Source organism: Vanessa atalanta, chromosome Z, assembly GCF_905147765.1.
Source record: "Vanessa atalanta chromosome Z, ilVanAtal1.2, whole genome shotgun sequence".
In the NCBI taxonomy this organism is placed as follows: domain Eukaryota; kingdom Metazoa; phylum Arthropoda; class Insecta; order Lepidoptera; family Nymphalidae; genus Vanessa; species Vanessa atalanta.
Genome location: NC_061902.1, coordinates 4,079,835 through 4,099,874, shown reverse-complemented (window position 1 = coordinate 4,099,874; position 20,040 = coordinate 4,079,835). Strand labels below are relative to the sequence as shown.

The 20,040-nt window shown below is 29.8% G+C and overlaps 1 protein-coding gene across 1 annotated transcript in view; it reads left to right on the top strand.

The window, feature by feature from the left end:
* Positions 1-17,993, top strand: part of LOC125076155 (retinaldehyde-binding protein 1) — a 32,385-nt gene extending 14,392 nt beyond the window's left edge. Inside the window, exons 2-7 of the mRNA XM_047688142.1 lie at positions 8,424-8,651; positions 9,702-9,861; positions 10,321-10,382; positions 10,731-10,924; positions 14,601-14,717; positions 16,785-17,993. Coding sequence (XP_047544098.1) covers positions 8,438-8,651; positions 9,702-9,861; positions 10,321-10,382; positions 10,731-10,924; positions 14,601-14,717; positions 16,785-17,045 — 1,008 coding nt within the window. The 5' untranslated portion in view covers positions 8,424-8,437 and the 3' untranslated portion in view covers positions 17,046-17,993. The remainder of the gene's footprint in view (positions 1-8,423; positions 8,652-9,701; positions 9,862-10,320; positions 10,383-10,730; positions 10,925-14,600; positions 14,718-16,784) is intronic.
* The last annotated feature ends 2,047 nt before the right edge of the window (positions 17,994-20,040 follow it).

Here is a 20,040-nt window from a genome sequence, read left to right as displayed (position 1 = left end):
ATAGATTTTTTTTAAATCCGATATTCTTATTTTCGAACAAAATGCGTACGCATGTGTGCGTAAACGCCGTGTACAGACAATGCCGGCCGAGGCCTGATGCTATACAGACGTGTCGATCTTTTCGCCGCATCATTCATTACGTTACGAGATATTTTTTTGTAATTTTAATTGTAAATTCATTGTTTCATGTTTTCTTAAAATAATTTTATTCTTTCTTGTAAATAAATATATTAAGTTAAAATAGTGTAGTAGTAATTAGGCATTTGTTTTTTTATTATATTATTTGTTATAAATTTTAATTGTGTAAATATGGGAAATAAAGTGAATCGCGTGAGGAAAACTAAAAAACGTTTATATAAATCAAGCGCCGAAAATACATATGAACGATATTAAAAGGTAAGAGTATTTAATTAGTAAACATATTTTTTTTTTATAAATTATGAATATTGAAAACATCTATTAGAAAAATGTGCAATCAGTTCGCATATAATCAGATTTTTCGAGTCATTCTTAATAATTACGATAGAGTATTTGGTCAAAGGAAGGAAAACATCAATTGACTTTCATGGGGATCAAGTGACTACATTCGATCCCCATGAACTCAAAGCATTTTTTTTTCATTATAACTACTATGACATATTAAGATACATATTTTTTAAATACATAATTTTATAATTAATAAAAATGTAATTACTAACATATATTTATTTTTTACAGAATAAAGAAAGTCGAAAACAATAACACGGAAGCTATTTATATTGCGTAAGAGTTTAATTTTATCGATTGTTTATAATAAGAATTAAAGTTATGTATGAACTAATTTTAATAATAATAAAAAAAAGTAAAGTCTTAACAAAAAAAATGTAATTGTTGTGAACCAGAGAACTAGAATATTTAGAAGTGTCATTTGTACGTAATTCATAAATTTAAATTTTTTTGTAACGTCCGCCATATTGGATTGAATATAGCAGCAATTCATGAATCGTGCATTGTCATCGAGATTAAATATGTGTGCCAACTTTCAGCTGAAAGTGGGTGTAATATTTATTCCAAGATTCCAGGACATATGTAATAACATTAATACATACAAGTGAAATTAAATAAAAAAAATTAAAAAAAAATTAACACTAAATGTTTTTTTTTTGTAGTACTAAATATAAATAAAAATATTTTAAGTTTAATTAAATCAGTTTTATTTTTTAATCATTTTCGAATAACAGTCAAAAGCAATACAAATAATTCTAATATCCTATCTATTTTTATGAGATTTATGATTAAACCTATTATGATTAACCTTTCATTCATCAATGATTCAACCAAATCGAATTGACAACATTTTTTTCTAGTAAATATTTAGATTTTTTTTTTTTAATTGAATATATATTTTTTCTTTATGAACCAAAAAACAAAAAACAAAACGAACAAATACTACGCTATATGTTACCCCACGGTCACTACACTACAGATTTCGAACACTTACGATTTTATTATATAAATAGATCATTAAACTTTTATAAAATGTTAAAAATTGGTATGTTTCAATATTTAGTATAAGAACTAATTGAGGTATAATAATATAAATAATAGAAAAAAAAAGGTTAAAACTAACTGTCTATTTTATTGTATACAAAATATAAATAAAAATATTGTAAGTTTAATTGAATCAGTTTTACTTTATAATCATTTGTTAACTAACATCGAAAGAAATAAAAATAATTCTGTTGTCCTATCTATTTTTTATGAGATTTATGATTGATCTTACGTCGCTCGGTTTGGCGCCATCTATTAGAATATTTGGGCGTAATCTCGTTACCTCGCTTAACCCTTAGTACACGGGCTTGCCGTTTTTGTCGATTTTGTAAGTGTGTGCGTGCGATTCTCAAGGGCACTTAGCTCTTGTAGTCCTCTTAAATGAATACAATGAATTTAATTGTTATATACAATTGTAGCGTTTGTTAAGGATTTCAATTCATATTTTTTTCTGGTCATTTTAATGTTACTGCCAAAATGATTCAAACATTTATAAATTAAATTTTGCCACGTGTAGTTTGCCTTGCCAGTAAAGAATGACAAGTGTGGTATACAATAATATAATATCATATAAGTAAAGGTCGAACATGATGTTAAAATGCCTTCGAAAGCGACCTCGAATTTTCGTTTATGATTTATCGTCTAGCCCCAAAATTGTGTTACAAAATCGCTATCAGAAAAATAGTATATCGTAATATATAAGTATTCACAATTATTCATTTGATGTAATAACTAAAGACGTATAAATGACACAATAAACGTGTCGCAATTCATATTGTTACGAAAACAGCCCAATCGGTTAAGAATTATGATTACTGATTCAAATAATTAAATTTCCGTTTGTACCGGGATAATGTATGCCCAATGGAAAATTACGTGACTTTTGATTTGCGAAGTTTGCGGTTTCAAATGTGAATAAGTGATGAGTGTATTCCAGATGATCTCCCCGAAAGGTCTAGTCTTAGCTCAGTGAGGAGTTTCTGCCCTTTGCTATCAAAATCAAAATATACTTTATTCAAGTAGGCTTTGCAAGCACCTTTGAATCGTCATTTACCAAACTATTTAAAGTAAAGCTACCACCTGTTCGGAATGTAGATTCTACCGCGCAGAACCGGCAAGAAACTATTTACGAGTAGGCACAACCGACTAATCAGTTATTCCGGCAAAATATCAATAATTGCTCTTGACTGTTTAAAGGTTGAATGAGCCACTTTAATTACAGACACAAGAGACACAGCACTACGGAATGATGTACTTTGTACGTACCATGGACACTTACAATCACGTGACCCATTTACTGACTTAACATCCGGCATTAATAAAAAAAATCTGTACAGTCTATGTTCACTAAACTAAGCTTTAAATATCTAAATAAAAACTGCTCCTAGGCAAGAAAATAATCTGCATAAAAAACTAAACCAGTTTTCTTAAATTTATTATATTTTTAATTTAGTAAAGAAAATAGTCAAGAGGTGATTGTTTTATTCCCAATGTGATTTATAATCTATTTTTTAACCAACTTGTATAGTTGTTTTATATTTATACCTGTTTCATTTTTTTAAAGCTGGTTGAAACATCGTAAACATCTCAAAAAAGTTACTGAGTCGTGTAATAAGAGTACCTAACAAGTTTGTCTTTGTTCCTTGTACCAATGTTATGAGTGTAACATTTTCGTATTCAGACATTATTATTTTTCCATACAAGCCGGCTTACAGAATAAGTACTAAGAGAATGAGAACTTATGTTTTCAAGTTATTTTTTCATTACAGGCGAGTATAGGTATCATCAGTATCATATAATTAGAATTGCATAAATTTATTTAAATTTTATTTAATGTATTTATAGGATATACTATTGCGTGTTCTGATTTTTATGTATTTAAGAGTTAATACTTTTTCTTTATACAATATTAAGCAATTATTGTAAATGATATTTTTGTTATAGCCAACTTATTTATAGCCCATTAAATACTTATTTTTATTTTACACGTTGCAATTTTAATGAAATTTCGAAACATACAATTTTTTCCTCATCTATACCGAATTAAATATCTAGCAACTTTCGTTAATGTGATTTTTTGTTACGGGCAATTTGTTTAGGTGTATGTAAATTATTGACTTTTGACTTTTAGAATGGGTTTATCGATTGTCGGTGTGTTTCTTAACTGTATTTTTGGTTCATTAGCGTATAAGGTTTCAGATCCGAGTTTCCAGGTTCAAATATCGGATCGGGTCCGTAAATGAATTGTATTTTTTGTCAAGTACCTATTTGTCAGTAACAGTGTTGGAAGTTATTGTGTTAATTACGTAAATACATGTATGTAAATTGTATATTTTTTAATATAATAATAATTATATTGTTACTATTATTTAATTTGAAAAAAAAAAACAGAATGCTTAAATAACATTTGTTACATTTTTCATAACCCACTGTAATTTTCTCGTTAAAAATTCTATTACTAATGTCAGTACTACAGAATGAAGCGCTATTGCTGCTTAAAACTATGATACACACAGACAACATAAAAATAAATACAGCAAATTATATAAAATACGTAAGTACATTTGTGGTACCATAATTAATTCAGCCAGCCATGTCCTCATAGAATGGAAGTTACATAACAGTGATTCTCATGTTACATTTATCTGACCGTCTGTACCCGATCTTAGTCATCCTTGACATTTTAAGTGTATCGTGGTACGGTGCACGTCAATTATTCCTGACTTAACCATATATTACCTAACGCATTATTACATTTAGAAATTCGGTAACAAAGAAAAAAATTATATAACGGAGTACAACATGAATTACGAGCGGGAAATGACAATGGAATGAATGAATGTATTAGATTAAAAAAACATTCATTGCTTCAATTACAAATTCATGGCATTGTGTAATAATAATAAATCGGAGCTACTTATATAACAATGCGATTAAAATGCGAAGTGAGTGTTTGTAAAGGACCTAATCATTCATTGAAGTTAATGAACGATTTGTTATACTTCTTCACTTAATTTGATTTTGCAATAGTAAAATAAATATCTTAATGTTACTTATGTTACTCAAACACGCCAACATATGAACAGATTCGATCAGTATGATAAGTTTACTTAGATTTAATAAATTAATTACGTCAGTTACGATACGATCACGAATATCGATCGAACTTTGACCGTTCGGACCACAACTGGATTGTTGTGTTAGTATAATATTAAAATAGCAATTATTACGTTTCGTTTGCGTTAATGTAAATTATTATGTGATTATGTGTAGAATTAGCGCTCTGGTATTTGCTAGGACGCTAACGCTGCAGCCTTATTATAAAGGCGGCTGCCCCCTCAATCACCCTTATGGTATATTAACGAATATTTGCCACAGGCTTAACAGTCAAGACCGAGTTCCAGTGACCTCTAAGCCATTAGTCAATCGTCTGTTTTTTCCCCCTCGAAGAGGGATAAATACGTTTTTATGTATTTTTGTGTTTAATCATTTCAAATGTACGACCTAAAACTACCACATAAAACAACTAATTGTTTGAATATTTCATTTGCCACGTATTATAGAGAAGACGAGATTAATCGTTAATGTCGGTATAAAATGATTGCTATTATAAATTCAAATAACTTTTAACTTATTGTCATTAATCATATTGAATCTTTTTTTCGTTCTCGATTTAAAATATCGATATTCATTATCGAAATCATAAAAAAAAACGATTGACTGACGTGTTTCTTAAATCGGTATGTATATGTTTCATCAACAAGATATTACTTAAATAAAAAATTCTCCACGACTTAAATATTCGTATATTTAATTGAAGGGAGCGTTATTATTGCCACGAATGTTATACGTAACACTTGAATTAATATCGCAAACTAAATCAGGTCATATTTCGTATGTCAGCCTCGTTACAACCGGCTCCGGCAGATTTTCGTTCTCATTTACAAAACCTTCTAATGTCACAAGAATAGTTTTAGTAGGAATGCGTTTAGAACAATATTAAAAGATTTCTGTATATGACAATTAAATTTTTTTGGATAATTACTTTAAATTACTCAGGACCAGTCGCAAGATTTTGGGAGCCATATTTATTAGATATAGGGGAGGTCAAAAGGAAGTCTCCTCTTCGTGATGGCCAGTTGATTAAATTTGAAACATGTGTGAAGGTTGTTGGCGACTATAAAAATAGAACAAATATAATTTCGATGATTTTTACGAAAAGTTCCTTATCCATCCTTATTCATATATTAAATTATCGTAAATTGATAATTTTCAGAAGGTTTTTCAATTTGATGTTTACGATTTATTGGGGATGATCTGTCGTCTCGGACCGCTCCTGGACTTCTAAACTTATGCTAAAAAGTTTACTCAAAAAACTTTTATAGTTTTAGACGAAACTCATCCTTTGTTTTTGTACACGATACAGTTTTACAATATCACCCACATGAATGTCAGAAATAAACAATTCGTCTTCTATGGTGACAGACAGCAACAGTAATGGTATAATACTAACTGAAGTTCTGAAGCAAAGAAAAGCTAAATATTACAAAACACATTCTCAAATCAAACAATGTAATAATAATTAATATAAGTATATATATAAATAATAATAAGCTTAGCAATAAATTTAAAGAAATATCATATTTTGAATCCATTGTGAAATAAAAACAAACGAATAATATGATTAGGTGCTAAAGTAATACAAGTAATACAAAATTTAAAACATTTTCGGACATTAATGACCAGGCTTTCTTAAATGTGATGACAATCTCTTACCGACAACAAACAATTTAAGTTCCCGTGAACAACAATGTAATTACCATTATTATAATTATAATTAAACTTGTAATTGCAATTAAAATTAATGTAGCCGAAGTATCCGAGCCGAGTCCAGTCCATTGTCCAGTGGTAGGAACGCGTGCATCTTAAAATCGATGACTGCGAGTTCAAACACAACTTTTATGTACTTAATTTGTGTTTCAAATTCATCTTGTATTCGATATTACTATCGATCAGGTTAACATCGAGGAAATCTGAATTTGTATAATTTCAATTAAAATTTGCCACATGTGTATCCACGGACCTGTTTTTGAGCAGCGTGATGGAATAACCTAAAAACCTTCTCTTCAAAGGATACTTAGACTTAACTTAGCAGTGAGACGTTTAGAGGCTTTTACCTTATAACCGAATTGTAATTCATCTTTGTTGTAAACTCTTATAAATAAGTTGTTTCGAAAATTAAATTATTAATAATTCATGGCAATACTTTTTAAATTTATTTTATTCTTTCGCCTTTTACTCGTTTATATGTCATCGTTTTATTTATTTATTGATCATTGTTTTTAGTTTAATTACTATATATACTTAGTTAAATGTTTTAATTTAATTTAAACAAATATTATTATCAGAATGTATGTTTAAATAAATAACTTTATAAACATATTTTATTATTTAAAAATAAAAAAATAAAATAAAACTTCATATAAAAACATTTATTACAATAGATTTAATTACTTTATATAAGATTTTTTTTCTGACGATGTATGTGTATTGTGTATCAACGAGAATGACAAGGCAAAATTCGGGGATCAGGGAAGGAATGTCAGTAATGAGTGCCTGTTCTAACAACAACAAGATTACACGAAATTGAACAAAGTTGATATGCATTGACGCGATATCATTGGTCAATTTCATGAATAATATAATATGACTAGCTGTTCCCCGCGACTTAGTTCACGTGGATGTTGAATATATGTACATATTTACTTAAAATATTACGTTTATTTAAGACCACATTGGTGTGTATTTCCCCCCTTATGGTAGAATATCCAGAAACGCTTTAATAAGTAAATACTTATTTTTAATCAGTCGCCCAAAAATAAATTTTCATGCTTCTAACTTCAAAAATGACGGACGGACGGATAAAAGATTTGTCAAATCACTCTATTACACCCCTTAGGGGTAGAATATCCATAAACGCTTAAATACGTATCTACTCATTTTTAATTAGTATCCCAAAATATCATTATGCTTCTAACTTAATAAATGACAGAGTTCCGTACAAACTTTCAACCTCTATTTCCCCTCCATACCATAAGGAGTAGAATTTCTAAAATTCCTTCCTTAGTGTCTACTCAATAAAATGATCCTACTCAATTTTCATGGACCATGACATGGATATGATATGTTATTTTATAAGCATAGATAATATTAATTATAGATTTGCGAAAAAAATTGCATTTTGAATGTCAACGAAATGTCTGAACTTTGTAAATAAAATTAAAGTAGACATAAGTGGCTAAGTGAATTTTGTGTATATTAATCAAGAAATGAATAGCTATATAGCTATAAGCAAATCGTATGGATTTCGTAAATCAACAGTTTGTTTATCGTTATTCCTTCTTTGATTGATAAGAATAATTTGATGTTATCGTTCTCTGATTTGGCGGGAAGATTCATGTGACATTCAGTAACACAGAAATACTTTTTCTAGCATTTTTCTTGTTATTCCTTGACAAATGAGAACCCTAACATTTAAGCATTTTAACGTAAAGTATCCTCACAAATAGTGAATGGAAGGTCTAACATTTAATCGATCAATGTTAAAGCAGTATTGCCTTGTAATTATCCGTTATGTGAGCCTTGGCTGTAAACCTATACTCTGATCTAGGCTACAACAGAGACCTTGACTTCGAATATGAAATAAACTACGCATATGATAATACTTATTGCCATTCCTAACCACACACAATTTGTCTCATAAAATAATATTTCAATATACAAAATCGTGTCAATAAAAACATATGAAAAGTTCTTCATGTTAGAAGGCTGTAAATTTTACAAATTCCCAAAATAATCCAGACTACAATTAACTCAAACCATTTCGTTCTCAGGTAAAAAATAAAAAATGACGACCGCGCACGTCCTGCTCACCGTAAGCACTACGTGGACCGCCAACAACGATATCTGTGAGAAAGATGAGCGCGTGGGCCGGTCCATTAGAAACATAGCAGCAGTAGCGGCAAGAGAACTCAGAGAAACTCCAGCAACTAAGGAACAAGCTATACGAATTATGCGCGATTGGATACAAAAGAATAATGACATTAAAAATGTTAGACAAGGCAAGTATTACCTACTTAGTTCGTGCGTCCTTAATAGTAATGAAGGACGCACGTATGGGAAGATATTTTTTTATATATAGGTAGGTGGACTGAACGGACTACATATTTTATGATTATAACCGTACATGTAAACTGTCGCAATAAGAAATATTAAACATTCTTTACTTCGCCAATGCACCCACCTTGAGAACTATGAAGTTCCTTGTGCCTGTACTTACACTGGCTGACTTATCTTGAAAGCCGGAATATAACAAAACTGATAACTAAGTAAGTGGTTCGGAGGGTTCGTACAAAGCTCTACCAACCCGTATAACAATCGAAAAATGCCTGATGAAATCTTTTTCAGAGGCTAAGATCGTATGATATCGTGTAATATAAAGGATTTAAAAATTGAAATTGTTTTGCGTACAGAAGAAGTAGTGTAAAAATGCTAGATGTAGCATATTAGTGTTAATTGGTGGTATTCGGTTTAAAAGCTGTCATCTGTCTAGGTGTTCCGGATTTGTCCAAATTTATACGACAAATAAATAACACGCGAATAAAGAGTTTACAAATATAAGCAAGAAAACCATTCCCATCAACAAACTGGTTTCAAATGTTGCAACGGGTCGTGGTTTTATACTTAAAAAAATAAAACTTAATACATGACAATTACAATAACTTTACATCCACAAAAAAGACAAAGAAAAGTAAACTGTTTGTAATAAGACCAGTTCAACAAACTTTAAAGACCACACGACTTTATAATATGTCAAGGAAACCCTGTTTGAGGCCTTGTTTATCAAAAAGAAAGCTTCGGGATTAAATTCCCTGAATACATATTTATACGGTTAATAACATTTCTGATCTCCTTTTTTATGTTTTTTTTTATTTTTATTGAACGTACAAATGATTGAAATGTTGCCTCCTTATGGTAAGTTATCACCAGTTTTTAGGTATTGGCGCTGTAAGAAATATTAACCATTCTATACATCACCGATGCGCCATCAACTTTGGGGGTTAACATGCCGTGTCCTTTGTGTGTTGGCTCACTTATACATTTTTTTACAGATGAATCATTCCTGCTACGTTTTCTTCGTCACAAGAAATACAGCGTGCCAATGGCTCAACAGACGCTCTTGAAATACTTGAACCTAAGAAAGTTTTATCCTAACATTTTCACTAAATTGGACTGTGAAGATCCAAAAGTAAAGGAGATTCTTAGTAATGGGTAAATATTTAAATTCAGTCGGCTTATTAATAAAATAGCATAGTAAGCACAATAGCATGAACAATACACAGTAGAAAACAATAGTACCAATAAAATACCAAGTAATCAAACACGATATTGGCCTCAATTTGCAAAAAAAATAAACCTACTAACATGGTTACAAAACAAGGCAAGTATTATGCAAGATACTTGCACAATTTATACTTTTTAATTATAAACGGCATATCGTTGTTCACGAACATGTAAAACTTTTTCGATCAAATATCGACTCTATTTCTAGCAACTTAAGGTATAACGGTTGTGTTTAGAATATAGGCCTGTGGGAGATATGTATCATCAGTTATTTGAAAGTTCCCAAGCGAAGCCTTGAACTCTTAGCATTGCGAACAAGTTATATAAATGCAATTTACGTGGATGCCATAATTGTTTGACGTTACAAAATAATTACTTAATTTCAAGGTACATAGTTGTTTCGCCGCTTCGAGACAGCAAGGGTCGTCGGGTCATCGTTTACAACATGGGTAAGATATAGTACATTGACATTAGACGATAAATAGTTACATAATGTGCTGTGCGATTTGCTTTGTTTGTGATAGAGCACGTGCGACTTTTATATTTGCGACCTGCGATGTTATTGACTTTGACACATTCTTAACGCGCGACTTAACATTTGACATTACACATTTTCATTCATACATAAATACTATTGACGACTTTCACACGGAAACTGAAGCGTTACATCCTTTGTTAGTGTTAAGTAAGAACCCGTCTTTCAAGATTAAAATTAAAAGATCTTGTTATACATCTCTCTAATAATATTTTTTAATTTTTAATATACATTTAGAACGTTAGGATAATTTTATCTGCAGGCAAATTCGACGCGACGAAATTCGGCTGTTGGGACATGTGCCGCGCTCATATTGTAGTTTATGAAACCTTGATGGAAGACCCGACGGACCAGATTTTCGGTTTCACACACGTGGGCGATGGTAACGGATCGACGACTGCTCACGTGACCACTTGGAATCCCATAGACTTTGCGCGTCTTATAAAGTGGGGTGAAGTAAGTATATTCAAATTTACTATTTTATTATCTACGCCCTAAATAAAATTATAAAGAAATTTTGCATACACGTTGTCAGGGTTACGATACACGAGCGAGCGTATTTTAATGTTCATTGTTTTTATCTTTGATATTGTTCTTTTTTTATGGCATTGGTTGGCGGACGAGCATATGGGCCACCTGATGGTAAGTGGTCACCGCCCATAGACAAAGGCGCTGTAAGAAATATTAACCATTCCTTACATCACCAATGCGCCACCAACCTTGGGAACTAAGATGTTATGTCCCTTGTGCCTGTGATTGCCTAATTATTTGAACATAATATAGTGTTAAAAATATACGCGATTGATTGCAGGGCAATAAACCATAAAAAAATACCTCACTTACGACACAATGTCGAATAAGGTTCATGTATTTAATTATTGATATTACGCTTTCGTAAAACCCGTTCTTACAACGACCTGAAGATGAGAGACGAGATGAATCGATGTCATCTTTTCCCTTATAAGTGTACAACCTTCACCTCGTTTTACTCTTTGAGAGAAGATCTGCGGCAGAGCCAGTGGTCAACATTTTTATTGTTTTTTTTTTTACAATAATTAACCTTAAACACGTAATAAGATTTTACACAATTATTAGTTATAATATTAATGTAAAGTTTGGCGTCATTTTCATTCAGCGCTTACGCTTAAATATAAAATTTTAAAATAATTTTTGTTCAGACTAGTAATTGATTTATTAATATCATAAATATGGAATAAAATAAAATAAATATGCAATCGAATTTAATTATTTAATAAGTGCTGGTCTCAGGGTTACAATAAACATTAAAAATTATATTTAACCAACTATAGTTCAAGAAAGTACAATGCCATAAACAAGTAGAATTATGATTCTTGATAGCATTTTCTCTTTTGAATCAGCGACTAAGACTGATAACAGCTATCTAGCTTCTTCTAACTTAACTCAATAAGTCTATTCAATTAATAGTATAGAAAACGTAATAATTTCAGAAACTACTGCTCTCTTGGAAATACGTTGCCCAAATATTTTATGTAGGTATAGAAAAGAAAACATAAATTAACTCTTAAAACTGTTACAAATATATTATACATACGATGTGTTTACAAGCGTAATCCAAGTAAAGTATATATATATATATATACATTAATGGCGGGTTTTTAATTGTTTTAATTTATTATATCATAGTACAACTTTTGCCAATTCGCGTCATTTTTTCCTTCTATGAAAATCTAGTTAGTTAAAAATCGGGAATAAACAGAATAAAGACATTATTATTATGTTGACAAAATGAATAAGAATTACATATATTGCGCATAAATATGTATTCACCAGGTAAATTTAGATAAAATGATAATTATAAATAATAGGCGGACGTGGCTAAAATATGGAAACATTTCATGGTCATTAAAAGAATTAATAATTTAAAAAAAAAAATTTTTGGTATTTGAATCTCTAAAGCGTTTTGTTTAAAAAAAATGTAACAACAAAAAAATTAAAGAACAATTTATAATTCTTGGCTATTAGATAAATTAGCATATATCGGCACTACTGTGGCCCGTGTTGGGTTGCACTTATATGAAATTTTATATACGAACTGTGCAGATTATAGAGTGATAAATAATTCTAATTAAAACCAGAAATAATAATAATCGATACGGTGAGACAAATTGTTGTATTGGTGTAAGCTTATTATTGATGTAACATTTTTTTTTTTATGATTTGTGTAGTCAACGGTGACACTTATACTGTACGGCATTATTCCTAATATATTATACTAAAATTTTTCATTTAATTTTCGAACAGACAGCGATATCATTATATTGATTTTGACAACTGAAGCCGACGTTCAGTTTGACATTGACAGAAGCCGTATTATGTACATAAGTTGCGGTGATATTTTGTAATTGCGATTTTCAATAATTAAATTTTAAACACGTTAATTGTACTGAGGAACTGCGAATCCGATATTACTAATTCTGTATGCGTTAGATAGTCCGCTTACTGCGGAAGGTTATAGACTATTTAATTAAACGGAAGAAGAAACAGATAGTAACTATAGACGAAAAACAAATTGACAAACCATAGACGAAAAACAAATAAGCATCCGTAATCAAAATTTACTATTGGTAAATCGTATAGCCAGTAATCAATACAACAAAAAGTAGGTACGATGTACAATCAAATATTTCAAAAACATATATAATAGACGAATAATCATATCGGTTATATGAATTTTATGTAAAATATCATACAAAAAATTGCAACATGAATATCGAAGTTTGATCACAAGGTCACTCGTAAAAGTGTTCTTTAACGAGTTATAGAACCAGAAAAGGCCTTGATATTTTTGAAAATGAAAGTTAAAAAAAACCTCTTGTTGAACATTCCAATGACAGGAAATAAGGTACAGAACAATAACGTACTAAGTACTTGAAAATATCGCGCGGATAATATATAAATATTATCCGCGCATCGCAGTTAGTTCTATTCGACTAACTGTCTATTGTTTGAATCAGCTAATTTTCAAAGATACGAAACCGATTTGAATAATTCTTTTAATATTAAATATTTCGTTTGCGAAATAATATTTAAGCTATTAATAAATATTAGGTATAGCGTCAATCAATCTGAAAAACTGCGTTTGGCTATAAATTACATATGAATTGCAGATATAACCAGATCGTAATCCATATTCTTTGCGGCTTAAAGTGCAGTGCAAAGTTCTCTTTAATTATTAAACAAAATTTTTGACTGAAGCTAATAGTATAAAACGTACAGAGTTATTATTTTGATGACATATGCTACTTGTAACTAAGATATAGTTAGCAGTAGCATATGACAAGAATAAGATCAAAATTATCCTATGGAACGCAGGCATTGTTGTTTTCGAGAATATCACTGAATCCTAGGTGTTGTATAATGTCACGGGATTCCTAGTATTTATTTTTATTAATTAAATACTTTAATTAAAATGTAGCCTTTTCTTATAAACCGATCCACACTTCTAGTGAACCAAGAGCTGGTGCTTACTTTTCTCAAAGAATGAGCCTCGCGATTCGGAGAGGTAATGTTGCCAGCGTACAATAATTATATCTTCATAAAATTAATGTAAAAAAATTAAACAAAATGATATTAGACTATATTTATTCGAATTAAACTCTTGAATTCGCAACGAACGGAAGGAATAAAAAACATCATTGACGCAGATGTCTGTGAAGAAACGATTTATAGTATTTATGCGAATTTTAATACATTATTGTGTTGGTATATATTAACTGGTTTTTTTTTATTTTTTAGCTTAAATATATTTTAAAAAACTACATATTAATGAAAATTAATAATCATATAAATCGTAATTATGTTCATATCAAAATAATTCAATCTTATTGAATTATCTAGAACTACTTTCCGCTCGCCGCTCACTCGCAGGTAGGTACTCTATTTGCTTTTCAATACCTCTGATAACTGGTATGCAAAATTTCATGATGATTATACCACCCAAACGGAATATTTAAGACGTGAAAACTTAACAACGTGTTAATTATAATATATATTATTAAATTAAGATAAAAAAGCTAAGAGACTAAGTTAATAAACTATTTATAAAATTTAAAAATATATATCTTATATATATCATATTATGTTGTTTCAGCAATCAATTCCAATGCGTCATAAAGAGTTCCAGCTCATCAACATTCCGGTCGCCCTCAAGTACATAATCGACTTTGCGAAAAGCAAAGTCTCCACCAAAATGAACGAAAGATTACACGTAAGACAATTAAAATTATTAAAAAATAATATGTCTGTGATAGACGGATAGAAAACACGATAATATAAGCGTTTCATTTTGTTTACAAGGAATTAAAGCATTCATTGACCTCGACTACGATAAATGACCTTAAGATGTTATTGAAAAATTACAATACTTTAATTTAAGTAGTCTTAATATTTGATTCGTTTTATATAATTTCTTCAATTCTTCACCAAGGTAGGTGTATCCATCGGTTTGTAATGTCGATCTTAATAATAAAAATAAGTAAATCCTTATTCGACACACAATGTAAGGACGTTGAATTAAGATTAATTTTCAATGTCAGTTTATTTTTATTAATTGTGAAATAAGGTTTCATTTTTTAAATTACTTTTTATTTATAATTTATTTTTTAATTGTTTTTCTTCGGTCACTTATTTTTTTGTTTCATTGTACACATTTTATTTCACTAAATTAAAATCGTTTTTTTCATCCAATTCTCCGTGAATATTTCTAAACAATAAGCTCATAAATTGGTACGTAATTAATTAAAATTAATTATATTATGTTTATAACAAAATTAATCTAAACAAAAACATAGTACAATGATAATACAAAAATATATAAAAATAGAAGAATCAACAAGAAACTTATTTTCCTACTAGACTGATTATTTATTTGTAATAATCTCTTGCAAGAATATAACAAGTATTCTAGTATTACATTTCAACAAATATTATTGTATCAAATACATAGTCTCGTTCATTCCTGATCTTATAAATTTATTCGAGTCTTTAGCCTAATAAGAATAAATAGAACATTTAAAGGCATAAAATTTACACCATATTTTTATTTTATTTTAAAGTCAAACTTGTTCGTTCTCATTAGTTCCACTTAAAGGGTATCCTGGCTGCATAAAACGGCTGCCATTTGTCATTTCCTGGTTTTCACACTATTAAAGGGTAATCAAATGTATGCCGGTAATGATAGTCCGATGTTTATGATAATAACCGCGTTTTATTATCAATGCGGATACGATGAGTCAGGTCGACTTCAGGAAGTAGCTTTCAGATATTATGAAATTGTATTTTTTCAATATGTAGGTAAACTGATGATACGTGGACCCCACCGACCATAAATATTGACGTTCGACCTCCGTGGTCGAGTAAAGTGTACACCGGTTTTCATGGGTACGCAATTTCGAGGTCCCGGGTTCGATTCACGGTCAAGTCGATGTAGAAAAAGTTCATTAGTTTTCTATGTTGTCTTGGGTCTGGGTGTTTGTGGTACCGTCGCAACATCTGATTTTCCATAACACAAGTGCTTTAGCTACTTACATTGCGATCAGAGTAATGTATGTGATGTTGTCCAATATTTTTTTAAATATTTATATTTAACTTTTATTATATTTTACATCGTCAATCTTGCGGGATAACTTATAACACGGGCCCACTAACCCTTCAAACCGAATTATATCAATGATTAAAATTATCGATTACGTTGCTGTTTTACGCCATTTAATAAAACAGTTATATTTCATGATTTTAGAAATACCGAAGGTTACACTGTGTGGTGACTTCAATTTAATTTTGTGTTAAAAGTAATTGAGATGGTTTAATTTAAAATAGCCAGATTTTCTTTCGTTTATCCATTATTAGATAAAACCCTTTTCTTTGTTTTTCTGTTTGCTATTGCTTTCGTATCGATAAAAAAATTGGAAATATGACAAAGTAAAATGTACGTAACATACATTCATATCATTCATATATATTTGAGTTTATTTAAATTTTCATTTAAATATTGAGTTCTGGGTGATAATTTCATTTCCACTGTTATTATTGTTACACTAACCGAATGTTACAATTTTAATCATGATACCTACTAAAAAGATGAACTCATAATATGTCAGATGTATGATTAATAAATTAAATATATATGATATTAGCTGAACGGCGAACTGTCGTATTATTTTATAAATACTTGAATAGTGAACCAACGGATGCTGTGCCAAGATGAACAAAAAATAGGTAGAATTTTGACTGCCACTATAATAATGCACGTAATAATATTCCTAATTGTTTTTAGATCCACACAAATATCAAGAATCTTCAAAATGAAGTAGATGTATCCTGCTTACCAACGAATTATGGTGGTCACATACCCTTACAGGATATGGTCAAATACACGAGAGATCTGATGATGGAGAAAAGACAGACGCTACTCGCTCTAGACGAGATGGAAATAATAAACGCATCTGGAATAATATCTTCACGAAACCCATCGAAGATTATAAAAGGCGGCAGCGTGTCCGTCGAAGGCAGCTTTAGAAAATTAGAAATAGATTAACTGTGATGTATGATTTAGATTAAAGTAGACCTTCTAAGCATTTACGTATTGTAAATAGGTTAAGAAAATACAGGATCTAAATATTAATATCGTAATAATAGTCATGTGGTGTCATTGGTGGTAGCTACGAGTGATAAGAGTATTCTTTCTTATCAGTCATCGACTATGAGTTTGAGAATAAGTAATGGTATAATTAGCTAAAGGCAGAAAATGTAACGATTATTAAATTTGCAATTTGTACAATAACGGCCTCACTTATAAACTTCGAACAGTGATTATCATTTATTGTAAAAAGATTGTTCATCTAATCACTCCACCTTAAAAATAATATTTAAATATAATAAATTAGCGAAATAATCAGCTGTAATTTAATTAAAAAACACAATATAGGCAGCGTAATAAAACTAGATAATAATTTGTTGCTCTCATTCCAAAATAAAAAAATAATATTCGTCTTTAGTGATTTATTATAATGATGTATGTTCTTCTTTCTACTGTGAAATCAATTGTGACAGAACGAGATAACTCGATTTTTAATTGAACTGTGAAATAACGTTTACAAATACGAATATAATTTAAGTGAAATGTCTCTCTGGTTAGGAAAACGCCACGTCTTTGTAATACATTAGAATATATCTATTTTGAAATTTTCGTTTTGATGTATCGAATTCATAGTAGGTAAATACATTTAAAATTTCTATTAATTATCTTAAGATTGTATTTGAGAAAATTTCATTGTTTCAAAAATGTAGTTAGTTTTAATATTGATATCCAAATGACTTTATAGATATCGTGGCTATGTAGTCGTTTGTGTTTTGAACATTCAGCGTTCAAATAATCTTTGGGTATGTGATAAAACTTTTATATATAATTTAATGATTAAATTACTATAAAACAAATGATTAAATATTAAATGTCATTTTAATTAATGAAAAAAACAGTAACGACTTGTTTCATTGATAAAAGCATCATAATTGTTTAGATGGTGTTAGACGCTACAAATATCTTATTGTATTTTCATGTTATTAATTAAATTTTAAAATAAATCGTTTCTGTTATTTCATCACCTTTATTATATAATTCATTAAAAATGTATTATGTTAAGGCGAACTAAGTACAGTACGAGTAAATTCACTCATTTCGTGACAAAAGGCTTGGAATTTATTCCACTTGTTATTTTTTGGCGGAAGTTTCCACAATGTATTTTAGACCTGTATTATGAAAACAAATTAAATAAACAAACTCAGTGGTGCCGGGATCTGTACCACCAATTTTGTTTGCAAAGTCACATATTTTACATACTTGACCAATTCGGCCATCCATTAGCCAAACAAAACAACTTTATTAAAATGAAAAAATTTACGCTTACTGAACTAAACAACAACCTTTGAAAATAACACTTGAAATCAAATTATATTATGTGAAGTAACGTGCAATACTTGACTTATAGCTGGTCACAGTTCACTAGGAAATTGCACGAAATGATTACATAAAATTACCTACTTTTTTATTACCTACTTTAACTTGAAACACAAATTCATTATTATTACTTCACCTGGCCGATATTGTTTTTGAACGAACCAAATAGTCTTAAAAACAAAGGGGATAAGTGCTCCGTTGATGAGATTGTTTAAGAAAAATATTCGACTAAAATAAGAAAATATAACCAAACGTTTAATGGTTCACAAAATAGTTCTGATTTTGTTTTATGTATAATGATTGATGTTATTATATTATTTAATTAACGAATAAGGATTATTGTCTCGTATACATTCAATGGGTATAAGTATTAAATTATTAATAAAATATAATAGTAAGCTTAAGTTTCACAGGGGAGAATGGAGATCAGGAAGTCCAGATATGTTTTATAAACAGGTCTGAATTAGCAGCAGCAATTAGGCCAACAATGCACTGTTATGTTTTAATTTTACGTATAGTATGAGTTAATTTTTCACGGCTCAACGCTTCAAAGTTGTGATAGGTCCATGAATATTTAAATACTACCTATATCTCAATTAACTAATAATCTACTTTCAAACGCAATTCTAGATAAATATTCATATACATTTAAAAAGTAAAAAGAGTTTGTTATAATCGTCTCTCTTTGTGAATGAAATAATTTGACAATTTTAATTTAAAAGTAGCAGCTGCTTACTTTAATTATATCCAAACCAATAATTTCACATATTAAATAGAGTTTAGGAGATAATTCCACGACATATTTTTTCATAGCAGGCAGATTGGAAAACCCTCCTGATGCTGAGCGGGTCAGTTCCGCCCAGAGACATTGGCATTGTGAGCAATATTTACCCTCTAATAACGTAAATGCACCACCAACCTTAAAAGCTAAGATTTAATGTCCTTTGTGCCTGTAGGATGTAGCTACGACAAAGAAACACATCCTTTAAAGCAAAACACGACAATGCTAAGCATTACTATTTAGCAGTAAATACGTGATGAGTGGGAGTTACATATCCAGATGGACTTGCTTAAAGCCAGTTTCAATGCCACCAAGACATTTGGATGAATTTTGTCGGACACAATAAATAATTAACAAATTAATTTATTTATATATGAATCACCAACGAAATACACTTAATATTACCCATAAGCAAATAAAATATTAATTAAAAGGTGATCTTTGATCTAAATGTAACCTGTTTTCCAGACAATTATATATACCAGTCATTTATTCAGATCCGTTCAGCCATTCTGAAATGATTTAATACTCCATCCTTTCAAACTTTCGCATTTATGATATTAATTTATATATAAAAAATAAATGACAATTGCTATTTGGTATTTTAACTTGACTTAGAAATATATTAGTATCAATTATAATTAAAAGTAAAAAAATGTCGAACAGTGCTTAATTTAACAAGTTGAAATTATTAATCCTCGGTTACACGCAATCATGGCAATCAATCGTGTTTTAATTGAAGACGGTATTTGCAACATGAGTGTGAAACATTTTTTATATTCTAAGGTTTTTTTT